The 25,464-nt window shown below is 40.5% G+C and overlaps 1 protein-coding gene across 4 annotated transcripts in view; it reads left to right on the top strand.

The window, feature by feature from the left end:
* Positions 1-2,954: 2,954 nt before the first annotated feature.
* The window catches only part of TENT4A (terminal nucleotidyltransferase 4A), a 65,368-nt gene continuing 42,858 nt past the window's right edge, over positions 2,955-25,464 (top strand). Inside the window, exons 1-7 of one of the 4 annotated variants that reach the window (XM_014872311.2) lie at positions 2,955-3,792; positions 17,291-17,414; positions 18,847-18,893; positions 19,826-19,946; positions 21,461-21,568; positions 22,281-22,409; positions 23,399-23,612. In XM_014872311.2, coding sequence (XP_014727797.2) covers positions 2,975-3,792; positions 17,291-17,414; positions 18,847-18,893; positions 19,826-19,946; positions 21,461-21,568; positions 22,281-22,409; positions 23,399-23,612 — 1,561 coding nt within the window. In that variant the 5' untranslated portion in view covers positions 2,955-2,974. The remainder of the gene's footprint in view (positions 3,793-17,290; positions 17,415-18,846; positions 18,894-19,825; positions 19,947-21,460; positions 21,569-22,280; positions 22,410-23,398; positions 23,613-25,464) is intronic. The other 3 variants (XM_088171177.1, XM_014872309.2, XM_014872310.2) reach the window with 3 other exon arrangements.

Here is a 25,464-nt window from a genome sequence, read left to right as displayed (position 1 = left end):
TGAAGTTGGAGATAATTTTAGCAGAGAGGGAAAGCAGGCCCTCTTGAAAGTGCTGACTTTAAAAAGATGGCAGCAGAGCAGGGAAGGAAACAAATAAAATAGGTCATGAAATTGCTGAGCTTGGAAAGGTCTCCATAAGATTGGTCATTGTGTCTTTTTGGTTTCCCCCTCCACGTCTTCAAGCAACCTGGTCTAGTGGAAGGTGTCCCTTCCTATGGCGAGAGGGTTGGAACTAGATGATCTTTAAGGTTCCTTCCAATACTAACCACTCTGTGATTCTATGATCCTATGACAACACTGATCAGTATTCCGTTAAGAGTTTTAACTCAGCAGGTTGAAGATGTGCTCTTTACTGGATGTATGAAAAGTCAAAACATGGAAACAAAAAGGCTGAGATGTGGGCTCTGTAGCTGCCTTAGCCTTCTCAATATTTCACAGTCGATCTACAAAGTAACTCTTCCAAACACTAGCATACCACAGCAGCTACACTTGCAGAAATACTGTGGATCCTCATCTCTCCTTGCCAGGTCATCGTAGAGGCAACAATGCAGAATACTCAGGGCTAAAAGAAGAGACAGTGTAATTCTCTGCTTTATTTCTTACAGCAGTTGTAGAGAAAGAATAGAGTCGAGGGGCCTGCTTATTTATCTTCCTTCATGTTCAATTAAAACCAAACCAAAACAATCCAAAATCCTTTGGAAAATGAACCATAAAACCAAGGACAGATATTAGTAACTCAAGCTGGAATCTCTGCTGAAGATCTGAACACTTCATTGACTGTGCAAGAAATTGTGGTGAACATACATGAGACATAATTAATAGCTCTTTCATGTGGTTTGGGCTTGGTTAGTTTATTGTGTACTTTTATGTGTACTTTGGCTGTTAGTCCTGAAAACTGGCCTATTTCTTAACAGTAACAAGTTAATGACCCGCTTTTTCTAAATTACTTCCGGTAATAAACATTAGGCTGTCACTCTCATATCAGTTTCTCTTGCTCTGAAGTCTAAGGGTATAGTTCGAGAATACAACTAGATCAAGCACAGCTATCGTTTCCTAACAAATGAGTCTTGTTCTCTCATCCTCTCTCCACTGCTCCTTAGTGCCAGCTCTGATCACAAAGTAAGCTAATTCAAAATGAACTGCTGAGAACTATTACTTTTCTTCCAAGTGCGGTCTTCTCTGAGTTAACAACTTAAATTGGCTCACTGATCAATATCAGGGATTGTGCAAAGCAGAATGGAATTAGCAGGATTATGGAGTGCGAGACCTCTCCTTCTGCGGCAGCTAGTTCATTCAAGAAGTACCATGCAACTGCAGCGAAGGGCTGCTTCAGCTAGGATTCCCTGATAGTATTTGGATTTATGCATGTACAACTCTTCTCTGTGCTGCTCTGCAGTCAGGTTAAGGCTCTACTGAACAGTCTGGGGAGTCCTAGATCACTGGAGTTTCTGGGGGTACCTCAGGAGAGAACACTTTATCCATATGCATGCTGAGGTTGCTCAAGAAATTGGCAAATCACTGGATTAGAAAGAGAACCATTATGGACATCATTCTGGGAGGCTGGCTGTTTAAGCCATCTTCAGATCATGGTGCATCTGTGTCTGATCCCATTCCAACAGCAGTATGCATTTTACTGAGGGATCACTGGACACGAAACCCGTCTATTAGAAACACCCCTTGGAATAGGCACTGTCTCCCTGTCCTGTCCACAGTCGTGGACTCAAGTCCAACAAAAGCTGAAGTACCCAGTGGAAATGTGGTGCTTTGTGGTGCTGTCTTGGTACTAGCAATCCAAGGAAAACCTTCCTTTGGTTATGAACTGCATGATGCTGCCTGGACACACCACCCATGCCTCCCTTTCCCCCAGGGAGTGGAGTGGCCCTGCTTAGCCCTACACTCTCTGCTGCTCAGCCTCCCTAAAGCAGATTTGCCTGCACTTGCTTCTGCTCTGAATTAGTCCTCAAAATCCACCCTTTTATTTTTGTGGAAACTGGGCTACATTTCTCCAGAGGGATGAGCTGTGGCATGGAGGGGTCAGACAAGGCAGTATTTGTGAGAAACCAACACAGAGGCAGGTTTGCGGCTGTGCCAGCCTCTCATGGAGATGAAGGGAAGACAAGTGAGAGGGAACCTCATGAATGTCTGTAAGTATATGAAGGAAAGGTCTCAAGAGGATGGAGCCAGGCTCTTCCTGGCGGTGCCAAGCAATAGGACAAGAAGCAAAGGGCAGCAACTGAAGCAAAGAAGTTCTACCTAAACATGAGGAAGAACCTCCTTCCTGTGTGAGTGACTACACACTGGAACAGGCTGCCCAGAGAGGTTGTGGAGTACTCTCATTGGAGGTATTCAATGGTCTGGGTGCAATCGGTGCCACGGGCTCTGGGACGCGTCTGCTTGAGCAGGGAGGCTGGACCGCTGTGGTCCCTTCCAGCCTGACCCACTCCGTGTCTCTGGGAGTCAGAGCGCTGCCGGCGCGGCTGCCCGCTCGCCCCGCCCGCCACCGGGGCCGAGGCCCGGCCGCCCCGCTCCGCGCCGGCGCGGGCGGCCGAGGGAGCGCCGGGGGGGCGAGCATTCCCAGCTCCCGTCTCCCTCCCGCTTCCCGCGCATGTGCGGTTGCCAGGGCGGCCGTCTCCGGTGAAGGTTTAAAATCTGCGGGACATGCGCAGTGCCGGTTCTGGCCCTGGCGAGGGGGACACGCCACATTGGAACGGCGAGCGGAGCGCTCCGGGCAGCGCCGGGTACAGTTTGCGCCTCCTTCGCTTCCTCCCGAGCCGCGCTCGCCTCGCCCGGCTCTGCCTCCGGCCACCCTGCCGCCCTCCCTCGCGGCTCCCTCCTCCCCGCGACACATGCCGCTGCTGCCGGGCCGCTCCTAGCGCCGCTGCCGGGCCGAGCGAGCCAGGGAGCGGGCGGTGAGCGGGCGGCGGCGCGGAGCTCTGGCCGGGCAGTGAGGGACGGCGGCGGCGGGCGGGCGTGGATGGATCCCCGCGTGGCCTGGATCCAGCCCGAGCAGAAAGGACCCGCGAATGCGCTGTGGATGCAGATCTGGGAGACCTCGCAGGGCGTGGGGGGCCGGGGCGGCGCCAGCTTCCCGCACTACCTCTGCCTCAACTCCCCGGCGCTGGACTCTGCCGCCTCTCCGCCCCGCGGGCACGGCTGCGTGCGGCTCGGGGCGCCCAGCGCCTGCTGCTCCTCTTCCTCGCCGCCTTCGCCTTCGCCGTCCCCGCCGGCCCTGCTGACCGGACTGGTGCCCGCTGTCCCCGGCGGCCCCGCGGCGGTGAACGGCGGCGGCGAGGGAGGGCGGCGGCTGCAGAAGTCGCCTTCCGTGTCTTCCTCGTCTTCCTGCTCGTCGGTGGAGTCCGGCACCGAGAGTCCTGGCTTCTCCTCTTCGGGATCGTGCAGCGGTGGCGGAGGCGGCGGCTCCTCCTCTTCCTCCGGCGGCCCCCGGGCGGTGGCGGTGGCTCCTCCCGGGCTGCTGGGCAGCGGGGCCGGACCCGGGGAGTTTTTTAACTTCCACGAGAACAAAGTGAACGCTGTGAATGGGCACCACCAACCGCCGCACCCGGCGCGCAACCCGCACCCGCCCCCGGCCTCTCCCCAGCAGCACCAGTACCACCCGGGCCGCAGGAAACGGGAGAATAAAGCCAGCACCTATGGGATGAATTACCTGCTCTCCGGCAGCCGCGGCGTCGCCGCCAACAACTCCCCCCACCAGCAGCGGCAGCCGCCTCAGCCAGCGCTGCAGAGCCCCGGCACCCCCTGGAAGACCAGGAAATACAGCCCAGGCGTGCAGGGGTGAGCAGCCGGCGCCCCGGGGGCTGCTGCAGCTCCAGAGGGAAAGGGGGCCTCGGCCGCCTCCTGCGGCCCCTCCGGGAACGGGGGGCGGCGGGTTGGGATCACTCGAACTCCTCTGGAACCGGCCACGGCAGGGAGGCCGATGGTAGGGGATGGCGGGGCAAAACCCATGCCCTTCTATAAATCACCTTGGTCTGTGCCGGCTGGGTCGCTCTTGGCCGAAGCAGCGATTCACGCAGTGCCAGGGAGCCCGTAGATACAGGGGGTTAGGCCTTATATTGTAATAGGTTGAGAGGTGAAGTTGTCAGGCCACTGTCAGAGGTCACCTACAATAATTAAAGCAAGGATGTGTGCAGGATGCTTGTCAGAGCAATGTCAATTTAGATTGTAAGGGGGAAGTGGAAAGCTTCGGTTCAGAGGAACTCAAAACCCTTGTGTTAATTTTTAAATGCCTCTGCTTAGGCTGCAGCAAGCTGGTTAGCATCTCTTGAAAGGGAGGTGCCAAGTTCTGTCTGAGATAGGCATGAAAGTCAGTGTGGTCTTAGAATATTTCTCTCAAGTGTGTTTTAGCTCTAGGGTAGGTTGAGCCAGCTAATACCTGTACAGAAATCTTGTCTTTTTGAAGAGAACGCTTTTATGAAGCTTACCCTATCTTATAAGCCATACCTTATATATAATGGGTGATTAGTAAGGCCGATTATTCAGTTTGATCTGATTGGCATGAAGAAGGGGTTAAAATTGAACAAAGCCTATCTGGGATGCTCTATGAGATCACCTGTCAAATTTCAATCTGTCAAGGGGAAATGTTACTTTCTAAAGTTAAGGTTATTTTATTCTTGGAAAAAGTGATAGCTGCATTGACTGACTGTAGCAGATTTCTGATGTCACTTCAAAAATAGTTTCTTGGAACATCCTAATAAGATGACCCTTGGATGCCTGTGGAATAAAGGCACTGCATATTTGTAGAGGGGAAATAGCTAAAGATAACAGGGTATGAGCTAGGGATTTTTAAGTTAGAGATTTAACTTAAGAGCAGTGCCTTCTCTTTTGTGTAGTACTGTCAGGTGCTGAGTATGTTAAAAGTTGTGAAGAAGTATTAAAATATACTTTTAAAGTTCTATTTTTGCAAACCATAACCTCAAGAGCAGGAAGACAAGACTTGTGACTACTGCTTTTTAATTCCGGACTGACACTGAAAATTCAAATTTCTTACAGGCAGCTAGAATTTGAATCTTTAAGAGATGTCTTGCGCTAGGAGCTTTGAGTTCTACATGGAGAAGTTTGTATGTCTCAAGTTCCAGTAGTATCTTTAAAATAGTGTGAAGGTTTTGTTTTATTTTCGTAGAGGTCTAGTAGAGCACTGAGTTAACTTTTTAATTTAAGTCAACTCTGTAAGTGAGGCAGATCTCCAGGCAGGTGAAGGAAGGAGCAGCCTGAGTTCACCCAGCAGGTCAATGGCAAATGGCAAACCTGTGAATCAAATCCAAGCATTGCAAGTTGTGTCCTGTAGCTGTTAGGCACCACCACCTATACCATTCACATATCTTTATTTTTCATCTTCTGTCCTTCTGTTTACTTTTAGCTTTCATGTAGTAGTGGCTATGCTACTCTTCAAGTATGAGTTTATAGAGAATCCACATGCAAGAAAATTCTTTAGCTGAGATTCAGTTGCACTATTCAGTTCCGTAATGTAGGTAGTTCTTTTGCTGATGTGTTAATGACAAGTTTTTTGCTTAATATCTTTGAAAATGTAAGCTGTGTTTCCTGATCTTCTGTCAAGGATCTCTGTTACAAAAGTGGGACCTGATTCTGGCAGTGGGATACCAGTAACTGCAGCATGTGTGATCCTGTAGTTCCAGAGCATTCCTTAAAGTAGCAGGAAACTAACTAGTGCTGAAGGAGAGCATGAATCTTGAAACCATAGACCTAAATATGACGAACAGTTTCTGTCTTATGAGTTCTGTTACTCAAGGTGAATCTTGGACAAGTGTATATTCTTAAACAATTTTCTGTTTAGTGTTAGGGCTGGCATGATTGAAATAAGACTACTGTTACTGATGGAGTGGATTTAGGTCTCTTATCTTCTGCAGTAATTCCTGTTTAATGGTGAGTTTAACTTTGTCCTGAAGCCTGGCTTTGTTATTTGGCAATTCAAATAAAAATGCACTGCAAAGGCTGGGATGGGGGCAGATCTCTACAGGAGTTTCTTGTGGATCCCTTATGTTCCTTTAGTTGCCTGCTGTTCCCTGGAACTGTCAGCCGGGTCCTGGAAGTATCACTTTGATAACGCATCATCTGTTGACAGAGCATCTTCAGTGTTGCTGTACTGGTATATGCAACTGTTGAAAAATGTGATCCTGAAAATCTTCTGCTGCAGTCTGGTTTGGGCATTGATTATAGGAAGAAGGACTTGATCATAGGTGCTCTTATGCTTACCCTCTACGTGAATGGTAGAACTTAGCGTGCTGTGAATATTGTTCGTAAAAGAATGCTTTTCTACAACATGCTGGAATTTCCAAGTGATACGCAGTGGTTCATAGTGTTACTGTATTGTCTTTTCAACAGAGTAAGCGGGATAATCTCTGTTAGCCCTCTCACAGGCTGCAGCTGTACTTCTGATGAATTGCCTGCGTGCTTTGAAGCAGTACTGTGCTCTCCTGCTTTATCATTCAGAGCTGAGGATGGTCTGTAGCACTGCAAGTCATTGTTTTATTCACACTGCTGGTAATCAGTGGCTTCGTGCTGGTAGGTGTGGTGATGTTTAGGAATACTGTATAAGCGCTGTTTTCCTCTGTTTTGTATACAGCATTCCTTTTTTTCCAGTGGCCTCATGCTTTCACCACTTTGATGGCAGCATGACAATCTTTGTAAAGGAAATTTTTCCCATAAAGCACAAGTGTGAAAAGCTGTTTGATTAGATTTCATCCTAAAGCTGTGCTTTTGGATGCACTCGATTGTCCCATGTTATGCTTTTACAGAATTTTGGAAGGTAAGGAGTGAGGAGATTGAAGCCATATTTGTTCCAGTGCTTCAACAGAGTGATTAATATAGCAACAGTGTAAATTCCTATTTGCCTGGGTTTAGTTTAGGACTACAGTTGGCAAAATGATTGATTTCAGATGCAAGACAAAGTGTCCTTTAATATTATGAGGTTAATTCAAACTGTTGTGACTGATCTTCAGAGCTACATGTTATTTCTTGGTACTGTAAAGTATCCTCGTGTAGTTTAAAGATACATTTAGCCTCTTAGGGTGTGCATTCTTTGTTCAGCAAATACTTTCTGTTTCTGTAAAGTCAGTGTCTTAAATACATCTGAGTAATTTAGGCATCAAAAGAGTCTACAAGTGCTCGAATATTACTTTAAAAGACAGCATCAAACTATTCTAAACTTTTTGCAAAGGTGTCTGTTGCTTTTGTTTGGATGCACAACTAATAGAGGGCTTTCTCTGAAGATGTAGCTAATAGCTTGTGAATAGTATAAAATCACATCAGATTTAATTATTTTGCTTCTTGATATAAATTTAACAAAATAAGTAAAGAATTAAAGCATTTTAAACAATATGAATCTGTTCTGATTAATACTTTCAATTAAGTGTTCAGTCTAATTGTAGGTGTTGAATGAGATTAGTGCTGAAATACCTGGCATATCTGCTTGGCACATTACAGTGCTGTGCAGAAACAACAGAATTGGCTTGTTGAGAATTAGTTTGGATACCAGAACTGTTATGATACATTGAAATGGTGCTCTGCCTCGACTAATTAGAGTTGCATAGTGTCTGATGACTTCCTGCATTCGTTTTTTCCTCTGTATAGCTGTTGTCTTTAACTCTTTCTTGATAATGACACACAAGTTCTGCTGTAGCATATAAGAGCACCAAGACCTCTGCATTTCCTTATGCTGAAGGAGGATTCAGGGCAGCATTCCCTGATGACTACAGCAGGTACCTGGGGAGAGTTCTCATAAGCAAGGGGAGCTTATGACAGTGCTTCCACAGTTGACTTGCTTCAGTGTTCACCAGTTTGCAGCTGAATGATACTGTGCACAAAAAGCTGTGTTGGTGGTGCACCTGTATGCTAAGGCTGTATTAGGTCATCTTTATTTGTTTGCTTGTATGCAGTGTTTCTAACTCCAGTCTTACAGGGGTTTATTGCATTTTTGATATATTTCAGAACTTTAACTAAGATAAATTTAATTACAGTTTAGTGCAATGCACTATTAAATATCTGTTGCATTTAGGACTGCATAGATCCAGTTGCGTGTTTGTCAACCCTTACTTCTTATTATCCTGCTCTCAGAGCTGTCAGATACAAATTAATGTGTGGGCATGCCACACTGTCTACCTTTTCTGCAAATTTTGTGGTACTTTGAGCTGAAAGAATGTAGACTTTGGAAATGCTCTGAAGCCTTTATTGTCTGCAGTGAGATGTCCAGCTCTTCTTGTAAAGGCTTTAGGGGCCTCCAGAGTGTGGTTATTCTTAACTTCTCCCTGTGCTTAACAGTGCTTGCTCCAGCACCTTCTAGTAAAGAATCAACAGTGGGCTGTGCTTCACCCATATTGCTATCCAGTCCTTGGTGTGTGCTATCTGTGGTGCTAGGTGGACACCTGTAGTGGAGGTGTTATGTAGGAGGTCATGCTGGCCTGCTACACTCAATTCTTGTTTTGCTTGACTATAGGGTCATGGTAGAATTAGGCAGTATATGCTGGAGTGTATGCAAAGAGAAGTGGGGAAGTAGTTGCCTGTCAGTCATAGCAAATTTCTGGAGAGAGCATCAGGATGTAGTTAAATGGATTGTTTTCATGCCTGAAGGTTGGTATGAAGGAAAGTTCCAGGGTAGCTACTGAATGAATTGTCAGAAGAACAGAATCTCTCTTTTTTTGGTGGTTGAGTAAGTTGCCTTGGTAAAGCACAAAGTTTCCATGCAAAGTGGATACCTAGTGTAGAGTTAAAGACTGATGCTTTGGGGAGTGGAATGAAAGGAATGTTTTGGCAGCAGAGTCACCAGAGGTATTAGAGGTCAGGAAGGCAGAACTACAGTAGTAAAACATGAGAAGGCCTTGCATGACAGGTGCTCACATCTGTGTAAAGGAGAATGGGACATGTTTGGAGCAGTTTAATCCTGGCATCAGCTTCGTGGTGTTTTTGCCAGTTGTTAGGCTTTGGCAGTAGAGACAGCTGGCACTAAGAACATCAACAGCTGTACTGGGTGAGACCTTTAGAGGCCAATGCCAAATATTGGGAAAAGAATATATCAACGTGAGCTTGTGGTGATATTTCCTGGAAGCATCTCCCAGCTTTAAATTCTGTGGTTCTTGGACTACCTGGGCTATAGGCAGTGCATTGTTACGCTTATTGTAGATTTTGTGTATGAATGTGTCTTGTCTTGATTTTTTATGATCTGGGATTAGCAATGACCTGTGGGAAGATGTTCCTCAGTAAAGCTATGCGTTATGTGATGATTTTTGGTTTTTGTCCTGAGGCTTATCACTAGGGTTGTAGTGGCTGCCAGTTGCAGGTCTGTGCATTACAGAGGCACAGGGGACATGAAAAAGGAGGAGGGGGGAGGTTGTATCACCTGACAGTTCTTTGTTTTCTATTCTGTTAAATCATTTATTGTATTGAAGCTGTTTCCTGCCTCTAGATGTTTATCTCCTCTGTATGTTTTGCAGTCCCTGTTTTGTCTTTGGGACTCACATGAACCACACCTGTGTATGATAGTGTCACAGTATTCCTGCATCTTGGGCTATCTTGGTCTATCTTGTACTTTGTCTCCTGATTACTAACGTGGGACTTGCCTGATATTTTTGTGCTTTGAGGCTTCATCTGTGATCTTCCTTTAATATGGAAACAAAGAGTTACAGCTGCTTGTTTCCTGTTTAAAAACAATTATTTATCTGTATGAATGATCTTCCCCCTCATCCATGTCAGCTTAGTTTCTCCATAAGCCTGCATAAGGGCGTATAGGAATGTTGTCAAATACCATTTTGGGAATCCAAGAAAATAGTAGATCTTCCTTTGTGGTTCTCTGATTCTTCCAAGTAGCTCTGAATGTTCTTGTTTTTTATTTTTAAGACACTGCTTCCATTTATGATAGTTCAGTTAGCATCTTGATATAGTCATAGCTATTCATTTATTGCATTGAGTCTACTTTAGGCTACTTGGACTATTTCGAATGTCAAAGCTAATCCTTTTATATTTATAAAGGAAAGATAACTACTTATTGTTCTGGTACAAATGCATTATTGAGTGTGACTTTTGGTGAATACTGAATTACCAGGAATAGATTTTGCTGTGAAGTATTTTCTATTGAAAAGTTTGGGACAAGTTTTCCCTTCATGGTTGTACATCAGGGAAGTCTCTGAGGAATTTAAAAAAACTAAATATTAGCTTCTCTATATATCATATATTGGGATCACTTAACTTTCTCTGTACTAATCACTTAATTCACTTAACAGAAGCAGGTTTTTGGGCTCTTGAACTAGTTTAGCCTCTCTCAATCATAGCTTTGCATCTCGTTAAGTTGTTCCTCATAATCGTTTTTGGTATCCTTAATCTTCCAATCCTCTTTTCCTGCTTTGTACATGACTTCAGGATTTCTGAAGACATCTTCTGATGGAATCCTATGACAAAGTAGTAAGAGCTCTCTTTTTCCCATAAAACCTGATTTGTGATGCACACTAACAACCAGTGTGATATCTTTAGGAGTCTCTGAAACACATTGTTGTTTTGGTTATAATTTTAAAGGAGCTTCCTCTATTATATGGCAAACTGCAGCAGTACTTAAATCCAGAAAAGGCCTGCTTTTTTTTGCCTTGCAGAGATGCTGACTTTGAATGTGCAGGGTTTGTTGCCAGTAGTGCTTTGATGGGTGCATTTTGAGTTAGTGTCTGCTGCTCAGAATTATGTTAAGAGTTGCTGCTCTTTAATGTTTCAATGGCTAACCTAATGTAATGAGTACCTGATCTACATGGGCATAATTAGTCTGTCATCACTAATATGTTTCTGCTGTTGCCGTCTGACTTGTCTGGGATGTTAATCGCTTGCAGTCTTTGAGCATCATTTAAAAGAATGGTATTAAGATAGGAATTTTGGGGTTTAGTGGTTCTATTTATTTGCAGAGCAGGCTTGCTGATTTGGTCCCAAGGTTTAACATATGGCATTCTCCTTCACTGGTGCAACAAAATGATTGTGATGTTTTCTTGGTGTTGTAGGGAAGTCCATCAGTCCAAGTCAGGAGTAATCAGCACTTCAGAAGCTTATGTAGTGGATGTGGATGTACATTGCCATGTATTAAATTGGAGATGTACATCTGCTTGGTTTTTTAAATTTTTTTTTTTTAATGCAGCTCTTTCAAAGTCCATCCAGCCATTAATAAGGTAATTGGTTGAGTTTTATTGAGTTGTCGTAGTTTGCAAAAACAGGTTAGTTTCTGATTTTCTTCAAAATGCAGACAAATTCTGTTACTTAGGTCTAGAAATTTGCAGTGTAAATCAATCCAACAAGCTTAGTTTCTTGAGTGCATCAATTGTCAAGGTTATCCTAAGAGGTAAAATCTAAGTCTCAAGAAACTTGGTCTAAAGTTAGGATGGGCTCTGACTTGCATGACTGTGGGCAAAGAGAAAGCTTAGAGAGGAAATAACAATACAATCTCTTGTGGAAAAGGCACAGTATCTTTAATAAACTACTCTTTGTTCTGTGGATGAGAACAAACCACTTTTTTCTTCCAGTCTCTCCTTTGTAGCTAACTTGCAAAGTAAGCTCAATTCTTATTTGAATTTGGTATTTGGGGTACCTGTCTGTAAAACATTTCACAGCTCTAATCAACAAGTTCTATAAAGTTGAATTTTTTTTTTTTTTATTCCACCAGTCATTGTAGTTTGCTGCCTTCCATACAATTACAGTGATGAAGATAATTGCTGTCTGAATCATGTAGTAGTATGAGACTGTTGTGGTACAGCAGTACAGTCGGTGAATGTAGCACTGTGTTTCTATGGTTTGTCATCTGTAAGATGAGAGGACATTGCATACGGCATAGAGTAGTACTGCTTGAGCCTTACTGGTGTTGAGGACGAGTATGCAAAGGTAAAGGCATCTGATGGGTGTTGTGAGTGGGACTGCAAAGAACTGTAGTTCATCTCTTCTTGGTCATAGTTGTATTTTAGCCCCTTTTGCACATGTCTTAATCTTAGATCATACTGGGAGAAGTCTGTCTCAGAAGGTGTTACTGTTTCACACACACTCTCTCCCTGTCTGTCTCTCTCTGTGTATATTTATATCTGTATATCTATATATATCTCTTCCTTTATTTCACTGAACTGTGTTCATTAGACTGTAAGACTGACTGATTTCAACTATTGAATGCATTTGATTGTTGTAGTGTGAGATTTTACTTGCATTTCCATGATAATGCAATCGTGCTTTGCCCTAGTCGTAGGTGAAGGTACAGCTCAACAGATTTCCAAAATACGTGCTGTGACTGATGTGCGTTTCATCATTTAGTCTCGATACAGTGTTTTGGAATTCATGCTTCATTGAAGGAATGTATTCTGTGACTTGTAACCTTTATTTCAAGAGAGGTTCTTTTCAAATGCTGTCTATACCTCCCCATTTCTTTACCTCCATTTTCTACACACCCGTAGTGTTAGACCCCCATGCTTTAACTGTGGCATCTATTCTTTCCTTTTATAAGGATTCTTGTATCAAGGTCTTGTATCAAGATCCAAGTATCTTGTAAGGGTATTTGTATCTTCAGCAAGAAAAATACTTACTCTAGTAAGTAAAGAATGTTTTTAAAAAGCGTTAGTTGTTCCACATAAAAGATGCAATCGTGTTTCTGTCTGTTCCTTTTGAATAAATTTATGTGCTTAGTAGCCTAGTCATGTTAAAAAGGAACCAGATGCTTACTTGCTGGAACAAAGTCTATAGGTTTTCATTTACCTTCTAGTTTGTTGATGATGTTTGAGAATTTTGTTTCACTGCATTGAAGCTGGCCCTTGAAGTAATGTCAGTCTTATGTATAATAATATTTGCAGTACATGAGTAAAATGGATGATCTCCTTTCTTAGAAACCTGCCTTTGAGGAAAAACATGGCAAAAGTCTGAGAATGTCACCTGTGTGTTATTTTAACCTAGAGACTAGAAGAGTGGCTGCCTTTCCTAAAATAGTAGAAGGGATAATTTTTTGATAAACAGAAGATGTTAATTCTGTTGCAGTAATTCAGCCCATAAGCAGCAGATGCTTGCTATGCTTAGCAGTAATAACATCAGTAAATGGTAGGTTCCTCTAGGCTGTTAAAATTAGCAACCTGAATAATATAGCAAGTACAAGTAGCCTCTCTTCTGCATTCCTGTGTTCTAATCTTTGCTGTCCTTTATTAGCTAAGAGTAGAGTTATAGCTTACCAACGAATTTCTTTCCCAGTATTCCTATAAATACAGTAAAACTGTCATGTGAAAAAGTTGATTAAAAGGCATCTTAAAATGTTACAGGAGATTGCTAGGTCCTGTGATGCTGTTGGGAATTCGGATTCTTTAAGAAGCCAGAAGGCATTTGAGAAGACTGACATGTCTATACGTAGAAGGAAGTTCTATTAGAAAAGCAGAGTTAGGATGTTACTTGTACATGTACATCATGTGCTGCAGATGGAAATTATGTTCTTAATGGTTAAAGTACTGTCACAGTCCTGACTTAAGAAGTGCTTATGAAAATCAGAGGCTACATGGACAAAATACTTAAGTAAAAACTATCCCTGTATTGGCTGGCTGAATATTCCACTGTTATCTGTTTTTTTCAGACACTACATTATTCTTTCACCTAGTAAGAAGTTATGCTGGGATTAGTCCTGAACAGCATACAGGATCTTGTTTTATATACCTGAGAGCTGGGGTTGTTGTGTGACAGTGTTCCAGTAACCTTATCTGAGTAAAGATGTTTACAAAAATGCAAACTACTGTAACATTAAATTTAAAAAAAAATCTCTGTTTTGAGAAGCTTCTTCAGATGTAAACCAGAAGGTAAAATTCTATAGTGGTTGTGCTGCCATATGCTGACTGTGAGTATAGCATTGATTCTTATCTGGAAGGACACAGACCAAGAAGATGATCTCTAACAAGTAGAAACTGTTGAATTAAGGAAAACTGGAAAGAGCAAACAAAGTAGAAGTCTCTTAAGACAGAGGATTGGGAACTGGTTTGCCAAATGTATTAAGACCTGAAAGTCTTGCATATTGAAAGCAAGAAACTTGCCAGAGTCAGTGGGGCTCAGAAAGGGATATGAAAGAGCACCGAGGGAACACAGTTCATGTAGAAAGAACTAAGTGAACTAATTGCTTTCTGTGAGAGAAGGACTGAAGAGACTTTTCTGCAGAACTTTTTGACTCCAGGCAGCTGCAATTTTAAATTTCAATAAGAGTTTAAATCCAGTCAGCAGAATGATACCTGTTTTACACCCATGTCTTGTGATATATGCCAAAGAATTTCAGAGGAATTAGCCATGAGTATGGCTTGAACTCTAAATGAGCTTTGATATCTAGATCTTTGCTGTTGTCCTGTGCAGATTGAAGCATTAGACCAAGTACTGCCTTGCTAGTGTGAAGTAGAAAATATGCACCTGACTTCATATTAAAAAGCAGATGAGGGAAGGAAATGTAGACTAGTGATGAGTGATACTCTTCTGAGTCTTTCATGACATGGTTAACAGTTGTGATAGTGTTAATCATTGGAAGAGAGGCTCACTGGAGCATCCAAGTGAGAGTACTTGTGTGTTGGCTCTTTTTCTGAGCTCACTGATGCACTGGGGCTGCTTTTGAAAGACTTTGCTGTGTGTGGTGGAGGTTATGGTGGGGATGGAGACCCCTTTTTTTCTTTTCCCTAATACAGGATGGCTACTGTAAATCCATTCTTTCCTAGAAATGTCTAGATCTCCTGGAGTGGTTGGATAGGGCTGATAACATAAAAAAACCCAGAACTTCTTTCATGACCAAACATAAAAAAAGGGTTTAGTGCATGTTTTAATAAAGGTAGCTGTGCCTCACAGGTCTCATTTTCTTGAAGGATTCATTGTTAATCCATATTTCTGTGTTCAGTTTGATAACACAACTTCTGATTTTTTTTTCAGAAGAATGTTTGAGATTCTTTCTGAAGACTTTGTAAAAACCAAACATTTAAAGGTTTGCTGGGTTAGCTGCTTAGAAGTAACCAAAGGAAAGAATAAATTATTTACCTTGTAATAAGGGAGAGTTACAAATAGAATTACTGAGGACTGTTGCTCAATATGTTCATAAATACCTGGAGGGAAGAAATGAGTGAGAAAAGGATAGAAAGGATAATAGCTAGAAATAGAAAGAAAGCTAGAGCTGACTGCAGGCAGACACAGTGGGAGTTCATTGTTCATTAGATTATGAAATTGCTGGTAAAATTAAATTCTAGTAAATGTAGAATCATGACTGAAGAAAAATAATTCAGGCTGAATGCACCCAGTGAGTGGGCTTTGTTGGTTTTATTCAGAAAACACCTTGACGCTCCTTCATTATGGTCTCTTCTAAAGCGCAGGTACCCTCAAGCAGTAACAATATTCCCAAGTGTAGGGACAATAAAATGAGAACAGGTGTGTGCCCTGGACTGAATGGCAGAATTAAGTGTTGATCCTATGTGTGTTTCTGGCCACGTGTCAGAAAACGTGGTGCAAATTGTAAACAAGCTGAAGAAGCTTAGCAGTGATGAAACTTTGTACTTATTCTTGTGGAAGGAGACCCATGAAGGATTAGTAGCTTGGAAAACTGTTGTTGGATAGAGATAGATGGATTGAGAGCCTGAGAAGACTTGTATTTTGAGATGAACTACCAGTAACATTTTCTTTTTTGCCTCAGGAAAAAAACATCTGATAAAATCATTACCAGGCAGCAGTTTAAAGTAAAGCACTCTTTATTCTGATGCATATTTAGATTCTCATGGAATGCCATGAATAACAAAGCAGAAATGGACTAAAAGACCTGGAAATATCTATGGAATTCAATTCTTTGAGCTAATAGGTATCGTGGTTGGGACTCACCCTGAAAGTACGCCAGATGAAATTACTGGAGGCTTGGAAGGATGGCTGCCCCTTTGCTTTTCTTGCTTTCACCCTGTATCTGCCTACTGCAGATTATTATAAGCAGGAGAATAGGAAGTCTTTAGGTTGTCCTCATTGCTGTTAGGTGTATTCAGGTATTTTATTCATTATTCTTTTTGTCTTGGAAAGGTAGGAAAAAAACATACTTTCTATAAACAAAACAAAATAAGAGCATGTTAGTTTGTATTTTCTGTCTTGCTCTAAAATTTTGGAATCAAGCGGATTCATCAGCAAATTGAAATGTTTAATCTGCTGTGTAGTTAAATGTTCAGTTGTGGGTCCAGTCTCAGTTTAAGACAAGAGAAAGGCCAAACAGCAATTCAAAATATTTATGCTCTTTGGAAGTATCTTTGAGCTTTGCTATGAAAATCTCTTTATGTATGGAAAGGAACATTGACACTTAAAAATTAGGCATTTGATCTCTTGGAAGTAACCTGCTAGCAGGGGAGTTAGCTAGTAAAATGAATTACAAAAGTCTCAGATGAGTTGAGTTCTACTAGAGAGGTATTACATTTTCCTTTTGGAAAGCTAAGTATATAAACTATAGATTGATTTTTGGGTTTAGGATAGCATTTGGATTTCACTTCCATGTTGACTAGATAAATTTCGTGAGTTAGACAGAAATCTTAGAAATGTGTCAACATCAAAAAGATACTTTGGAAAAATGTCACAGCAGTAGTTATATTTGCATTTTTGTTCGGCATGGCTTGGTGCTTTTCCATTGAAGGCAAACGTGACATTCACCTGAAAACTCAAATTTGGCAGCAAGAGTTCTATAGTACTGGTAGATGTGAAACAAAAGGGCTTAATAGGTGTATAAGGTTCCAGTGTCAGGACTCTTCATGTAACATTGGTATAAAAATGCTTTACACTTGAGAATATATTTAACATTTCTCACTTTGAGTTCAGTTAGAAGGTCACTTGCTGTATTATGAATGAATGGCTAATGAAGGGCTTGAGTGTCAAAGTGGATGTTTTTACGTCAAGAAATACTCAAATGTCCTTTTTATTGTCCTCTGCAAAAAGTCACTAATGCCAGTGGCCTGTTTGCAGTCTGTGTGAACTGCCACATGCACAGAAGTGAGAACTGCTGGAAGAATAAACCTGCTTGAAGCCTTTGGTCTTGTGCTGCTTCACATTTGCATCATTATGTAGTTTTTAAGACTCAGCTTTGTTTTTTAGAGAAAATAATCATTAAGAATCAGGAATTGAATTTGGCCTTCACTGTTGAGCCAGTAAGAAATTTAGTAAATGTCTACTAGAGTTAGTGTTCTGAGCTCTTTGGTTAAAGGACGATATTAAATAAAGCCTATGGCTGTTTCTTGTAAAATTTATTGTAATAGTTAAATGGTTCAATTGTTACTTTAACTGATCCTACTTTCTCCATTAGACTACATGAAGAAATCATTGACTTCTATGACTTCATGTCCCCTCGTCCTGAAGAAGCAGCTATGAGAAGAGAAGTGGTAAAAAGGATAGAAACAGTCATCAAAGATCTTTGGCCTACCGCTGATGTGAGTGTAGCTTCAGTCGTGATTTGCTTCTCTAGTAAATTGTAGAGCTTTTTCACTTAACCTTGCTATTATTTTCCTTTCTTTTAGAAATGAGCAAGTATCTCTTCAATTTAAGGCAATTGACTTAATATCATAGTTCTTGCAGTACTTGGAAATTTGTTTTAAAAATTGAGGAAACTTCTAATCTAGATTTTGGGTTAATGAATTCTACTGGATATTTTTTTTAATTTTGAGAACGGGGAATGTGAAGAATTGTCAGCTTTTCGTAGTGCATTTCTTAAAATAAGAGCTTATTAAATAGATTGTGTAATTTAATTTTGAATATTAAAGTGAGACTGACTACCTATGTATTCATTTCTGCAAGGAGTCCTTAATGTGTGAATATTCTTAAATCAAGATATTTTACGAAAGAGCAATTAAATGCAGTGGTTTTTGGTTTTTTTTTTTTATTTTTTTTTTTTTTACTCTTCATGAATTTGACATTCAAGGAATTACTTTAGTCCTGCTGTAGTGGGAAAATTGTCTGAGATACTTTAGCAATTTAAGCTGGTGTAATTTCAAACACTTTGTTACCTAGTGAATAAGTCTGCTTATTCAATAAACTGTGTTTCTAGCATCACCTTTGTGATTGCCAGATTGTAGCATTGTCATTAACAACTAGAAGAATGTTTCAGACCAGGGTGATTTCGTAGCCTTCCATGGCAGACAGTGAGGGCTCCGGCCACAGCACTGAGCCAGAAACACTGTAAAGCTCATCTGCTTCATCCTCACCCATGTTTTTCTTTCGTAGTGAGATTTTTCTACCTTGTGTAAATTGATATAAACACTGAAAAGGGCCTCTGTTGCCCAGGAAAAAACAAAGTGAGCTTGTAAATTGGGCTTTGCTGTATCAGAGAGGGAAGAACGTCTCAATTCTTTCGATGGGAAGCTCGCTGAGAGTGTCTGATGTGGTCTGTGGGTGTATCTTCATTGTGCCTGCTTTTCCACATGCTAACACCTGCTGCTACTTCCTAGTTGTTCTTAACAGTAACGTCTGGAGTATTTGTATTTATCTGAATGATGTTTAGATGTACTTGCTGGTTTTTAAAACTAACAATTTGGAAAAAATTTCCCTTAAACTCTTCCAATTTTTGTAAAGCTGTCCTGTAAGGAAAGGAAGGAGCAGGAGGGAAAGTAATTGTCAAACTGGAAATAAATAATGAAAAGAACTTGCTTAAATTTATTCTCTGCTAGCTGGATTGGTAGTTATTTCATGTTAAAGAAGCCAAAATTCCTCTAAAGTTGCATCTATAAGACAAAGTATATTTGTGCAGAGAGAATTTTTTTACCTGGCTGTGTCCTTAACAACTGGAGAAAAGTATGAAGCTTTGTGAAAGTAAAAAGAAGTGAGCATTCATAATTGCAAGATATTTTCCTGCTGTGTTTTTTTCAGGTCCAGATATTTGGCAGCTTTAGTACAGGGCTTTATCTTCCAACTAGGTAAGTAATAGTTTTACTCTTGTCTTCTTTTAGAGAACTGGTAAATTTGAAAGAGGAGTTTAGAATGGAATGTGCAAATGTGTCAAACTTTCAGTAAAACTTATATCCAATATTTCATGTGACAAAGGGAAGAGCTTTTGAACCTCAAGATTTGTGATAAGTATTTAATGTATCATCTTAGTGCTCTGCTTATTGATCCTTTGGTGAATAACCTTTTCTTCCTTGTGTCTGGGGTTAGTCTGGCTTTTTTCTTTTTCAACAGTCGGTGAAACTGAATGTTTAGCATTTCCCTTGTAAGGATTGTGTTTTGTTAAATAAGATGAGTTACTGAGAATGTGTCACTTATGGCAGAGTTACTGTGTAAAGTCAAAAGAACCATCATAGTGCTGTATTCCCATCTTTTTGGAGAGCAAAATGTCTTTCTTAATTTAACATCACTTAATGGTCCAATTGGATATGGAAACCTGTGTAGTTCTGCCTTAAAGATTATGTTGACTATACATCAATTAAATTTTCAGAAAGAAGGCACTGGAAATTTTGTTTCTATGAATACCAATTACTGATGAAATTCTTTGGTTTATTAAAGTGCCTGTCAACATGAGTTGACAGATGATAGATGTAGATAGATGAGGGATGGAATTAAACTGTGGAAGTCAGAGGGGAGAGAGCATGAAAGGTAAAGAGGAAAGGAACTCAAAGAAGAACTCATCAGAGTAATGGAAGCAAGAAACTAGAATACTGCTTTGGGTCCTAAAACACTGTGGACTCTCTTGATTAACATTCCTAGAAGAAGCTTATTGGGAGCCTACATTGCAAACTGCTAAATGATCACCTTGTAGGACTTGTAATATATAGAATGCCAATCTTACCATATTTTTTGGTGGTGTATTGTGCTTTAGACTTAATGGATTTCATGCTGTGTTTTTGTCTAGTGATATTGATCTAGTTGTTTTTGGGAAATGGGAACGACCCCCTTTACAGCTGTTGGAGCAAGCACTGAGAAAACACAATGTGGCTGAGCCATATTCCATTAAAGTACTTGACAAAGCTACGGTAAGTGATAGCTCTGGAATACTGAACTGAAAAACTTTCAGACCCCTTCAGATGTTGTTGATAAATAGTATTCTTAATTCCTGAAGCAAATTATATTGTCTTAAGCTCTCTGCAAGATTTCAGTAGAATCTGTATATGCTTAGCAATAGCATGGAGTCTTTTGCATGGGCATTGGTAAGCCTGTGTATTGTGTTTGCTGAAGGCCATGTTTATACTTATATTGTCAATAAAGATCTGGAAGTTAGTATTTGCAAAATATCCAGTAAAATAAGTTAACTATTTGCATAATGTTTTTCCAGTGATCTTTGAGGGGAATTTGTTAACCCAGTAACGAGAGCTGTCTAGCTTTCAACACAGTTTTCAGGTTGTCTTGTTTCTGATGGCATAGTGAAGTGTTCCAAACCTAACATTGAGTTTTCCCATCCAAAATATAGTGCTTGAGAGCTTTATGTCATTTGTGAGACTGATGTGTGTTATCTCTTGCATCTTTCTTGTAAGCCTGAGTCATGTTGAATATGTTAAAATTTTCATAAAATGCATTGTTTCTATGTTACTGAGCAAGTGATGTTTTCTTTGGGGGATTAAGGTGAGTATTCGAAACTTCTGTTAGCAAGCTTCTGTTTTGTGTTCTCTAAAGCAGTCTTCCTCTTTTATGTTTATAATATTCCTGTGGCTTTTATTAGAGTAGCAGTACATAACAGTAGCTTTGGTAGTCTTTGGTTTACCTGAGAGCTAATGGGATTTTCAGAATCTGTATTATGAGTTAATGGTGGAAAATGGCACAAGGCTAGGCTTACAATTCTACTATCTCTTCTTATTTTTTTCTTCTGATGTTGGTATAAAATGATGCTATACTTCCACTCTTTTTTGTTTTCTATTTCAGATTAAAAATGTTAGGAGTTCAATTTAAAATAAATGTCATCAGCTGAAGTTTAGGTTATGATTGTAAGATGATTTTGTAGGGCACTGCCTTCCAGGAGGTGGTGTGAAGCTAAACTACATATTCAGTCCTTTTATATTAATTTTTTCCTGCCATATTGCTACGGCTGCTTTCCTTTATGTCTTCTGGCTTTCTGACTCTGCATTGAACCAGTTCATCTTGATAAACCAAAAGGCATTACTTTCTGCTAGGCTGGTTTTCTGTCAGTTCAGTAAGTGAATGGTGCAATGCTGGTCAGAGGAATGCAGTTCCCACAGGTTATAAGATTAGAAGATCTCCTATTAACTGGAATGAGTCATTTAATTAAATTAAGTTGTCATATGAAACACTGCTGTTGCAGTTATGAAGGCAGATAGCTAATGGCTGTGGTAGAATACCAGAGTGATGGTAAGTTAATGTGGTTTTACATTAATCATCTCCCTAGAAAGCATTCACTTGTCAGTTAAGTTAGGATTGTTACCTCCTCACAAACTTGATAGTTCATTTGGACTGCTGGTCTCTATGTGTCTTAAGCTGGGGAATAGCACCAGTGTTGTATTTCTGGGGATTCACATTCTTGTCTTAATCTTTTCAGGTACCAATAATAAAACTCACTGACCAGGAGACAGAAGTGAAAGTTGACATCAGTTTTAATGTAGAAACTGGTGTGAAGGCAGCTCGATTTATCAAAGAATACATGAAGGTATCAGCCATGTATTGAATGTTATGCTACTTACCAGGGATGTGGTAGATGCTTAGCTAACCTTTTTTGGTATGGCTTGACAATTTATTGCTGGAGACTATTCTCATTAATACTAATTAAACACGGATATTTAAATTTATTATCTATTGGAGTTCATTCAGTTTTCCCTTTGAGTGCTAGGTGTTTGAATGGGTAAACCTATACAATGTGAAAGGATTTCTACAGTCATGTCTAGATTTGCAGATAGGCACTGAACTTTGCTTCTGAAGCAAGTCTCTCTTCAACTTTTGCTTACCTTGAATTTAAGTGATGCTGCATTATGAATACTGTCTTGCTAAACTGCCAAAAAAAGAATTCTTGTGTCACTACATACTTAAAAGTTTCTTTTTATGCTCTGCAATAAAAGTACTATTTAGAGTGAAAGCTTTGACTATGATGACACTGGCATTCAAAGAAGGATATAAAAGTCTTACTGTTTAGGTGGGAAATAAATTTGATATATAAGGTCTTTGATCAAGTAAGAGTTGAATTCTGTTAATCTGTTTCTAGAATAAGAAAAAGCATGTTTCAGTTCTTTCCGTGGAAACATTGCATAGCACACCACTGGAAATATTTTTGTATTAGATGAATCTTTGTGTGCTGAAATTGTGTACTTCTTTATTTGTTTTGGAATGTTGACATTGTCATTGATAAGACTTACTTTGCTTTGCAGAAATATTCTTTGCTACCTTACTTGATTTTAGTATTAAAACAGTTCCTCCTTCAGAGGGATTTGAATGAAGTTTTTACTGGTGGAATTAGCTCTTACAGCCTAATTTTAATGGCAATTAGTTTCCTGCAGGTAAGTCTATTTCTTATTTGTTTCTATGTTCTTTAAAATATTTTGGCTTCTGTACCTATGCCCTTTTATTGTACTGTTTCTTCAGATGCCCCTTGCAATGCACAGCATTACTGTTAGGGCTCTGAGTGTTTGACTCTTGAAAGGTCCAGTGGACTACCTCTCAAACGTCCAGGATCTGTCCTGTGTGGACTGGAACAGCAGCAGGAGCCTTGTGGATGGTGCTTCATAAATCTGCAGGATGCATTTTGTCTTTTGCTTCCCAGACTACTGGTACTGAAGGTGCAGAGTAGTTATTTCAGTGTTTATTAAAATGATGAAATCCAACAGTCAAGTTGTTTGTTAACTTATATGTTGGTTAGGTTTTGACAGGCTTAAGACGCAGATGCTGTACTTGACTGATGGAATAGCCAAGTTACAATGTTACAAACAAGTTAGAACTTCTCTTAATACATTTTTGTGACAGTGAGCCTTGTACAGGTATGATGAGGCATGGAGTTAGCATCTCTCAGCAGCTGTGGTAATGGAAAGCTTTCATATTCTGCTGCTGGTGGCATTGACTGAAATATTACTATAGATTTCGTATGCCAAATACAGTAAGTGGAGATACAGACACAAACTGTATTTCAGTTGGGGCAGCTAGATTCCCCCCCACTTTCTGAAAACATTGAGAGATAGATTTGCTGTGGAAAATCGGGTACTACTTTGTTACTAACTAGGCTGTAATTTAGTATGCAGTACTTCTTTCTTGCTTCTGATTTAGGGAAAAGAATTCCCTAATCCTCAAAAAGCTACGTGAGGAAAGATGAAAGAGCTCTTTGGCTTCCAGATACTGCTGAAGTGCTGCCCCCTCTCGGTTATGGGAGAGTGATTTGCGTACATGTAGAGTGAATGACTCAGTTGAGACTTATGTGAAGTTTAAATGAGAGCTTTTTGTTGCCCTGTATTATGGTCTGAAAACTACTAATTGTTAAAACTGGTTTGTGCTACAGCTACATCCAAGAATTGATGCCAGAAGAGCTGACGAAAACCTTGGAATGCTTCTAATAGAATTTTTTGAACTCTATGGAAGGAATTTTAACTACTTGAAAACTGGTATTAGAATAAAAAATGGAGGTGCCTATATTGCCAAAGAAGAAATCATGAAAGTCATGACTAATGGATATAGACCATCTATGCTATGTATTGAGGATCCTCTCCTGCCTGGTAAGACTGCTACATTTCCTGCAGTATTCCAGAGCTCTGACTCAGCTTGTGCTCTCAGCTCGCATTATTAGTCTGTCAAACGAGTTAAGAAGCTACACTGGGAAGAGGCTGTTGCTGGTGTAGAGGTCAGGAGGGCTGAGATGTGGACCTGAGCTCTCCCAATATTGCTAGCTTGAGTAAATTGGGTTACACACAGGCAGTGGAGTTGCATAAAGCTTTGGAGATCCAGAACTGTGTTGAGTACATAATAAGATTCTCTGATAGTGCTGAGAGGTGAAAGAATTCTAGGAAATCCTGGAAGGGGAGTTGTTAGCAAAACAATTCTCCATTATTTGATGTGAGAAGGAGATTGGAAGGTGTAGCTTTTCCTGCTACAGTCTGTGGTGCCATACTTGAGATAAATCACACCATATGGGAAAGAAATGCCCCAGATGCAGAACCTGTTCTGCAGGGCGGTGCCACAAAGATTGCACAGGAACAGGGATGGGTATCTGTAAAAAGCAGCTGCATTGTGGTGGTGGTGTGGAGAGCACTTTGCATAACTTGTTTCTATGCTGCACAGGGATCTTTAGGGAATAGTGTTTTAGAGTTACATGTTCTTTTGAAAGTACTTAACATCATTTTTTTTTCAGATTTGGTTTTGCTTCAGTAACCCTCAAAATAATCTAGCTTAATTTTGGCTAAGTGCCTCAGGATAATTTCCAGCTTTATAGTACTTAGTTTGTATTGTATTTAGACCATCATGAGTAGCTGAAATTTCAAACCAGCTTTTTAACAAAGTCAATTTGCAGTTAATTTGGACTTCAGCACAAATATTTCTAGAATGTAATTGGCATTCAAAGGCCACACTGTCACATCTTGTCTGTAGACTGCTTATATACAGCCCTTTTAAAGCAAATACCGTGGATCAGGAGCTGAAGTCTGGCACCTTTCTAAATACTTAATATGCTGAATGCTTATAGTTCCCTAGAACAGTTTGCAGGCTGTGATACTCATTTGTCTAACCATGTCTCTATGTTTGTAACTCTGAGTTTGTGTCCATCATGACTCTTGTACTTGGCCAAGCATAGGTTAGGGTGTGATTGTGCAGAACTGTTAACAGTCATTGAGATGTCCTTTAGGAGCTGTGTACTTACTTGTTCGAAAACCCATTTGAATAGCAGCATGAGCCACAATTGTTTAGAGTCAAAAGTCTTTACTGCCCTCCAGTTCTGTTCCTTTCTATCTACAGGGGACTGAAAGAGAACAAATTGCATGTGTGTGCTATGCAATGTTTTATTCACTGCTAATAGTAGTCTGGAGAAGAAATTAAATCTTTCAAGTCTAATAGGGGATCTGAACTGTTCCTCCTAGCATTAATCAGAAACAAAGAACTGTAGTTTAGAAGAAAGAATAGTTGTATGCTGTCACAGAGTTGATAAGAATTAAGTTCTAGAAGAGTTTGTATGGTGTGAGATAATGTAACGCTTACAGGAGATAGTGTTTTGGCAATGGAAATGAAAGCTGACAATATTTTGAAGTTATCTGATCACTGTCTCATAGGGATATTTTCTAGCAGCTATCACAGAACTTGCCAGATGAAGCTAGGAGAAAAATTACATAGAACATATAGAATGGCTCTTTGAATCAGATCTGATGAGTACAGCCTCCTTAGATCCAGACTTAATCACATATTCCTACAGTATCTAAAATTGCCTGTTGAGTGTATGTTAGTATTGTCAAGAATTCTGTTAATTAGTTTAGTTCTGTTATTCCTTCTGTCCCAGTACAAAAATCTTTCCCGAGGGTTCAGGTCCTTGCCCAGTTTACAAGTCATTTCTGATTAGTTTGTGTTCAGATCCACTCAGTGTCA

The sequence above is a fragment of the Sturnus vulgaris genome, chromosome 1, assembly GCF_052056855.1.
Source record: "Sturnus vulgaris isolate bStuVul1 chromosome 1, bStuVul1.hap1, whole genome shotgun sequence".
In the NCBI taxonomy this organism is placed as follows: domain Eukaryota; kingdom Metazoa; phylum Chordata; class Aves; order Passeriformes; family Sturnidae; genus Sturnus; species Sturnus vulgaris.
Note: the sequence above shows the minus strand (reverse complement) of the source record. Positions and strands in the feature narration are given on the sequence as shown.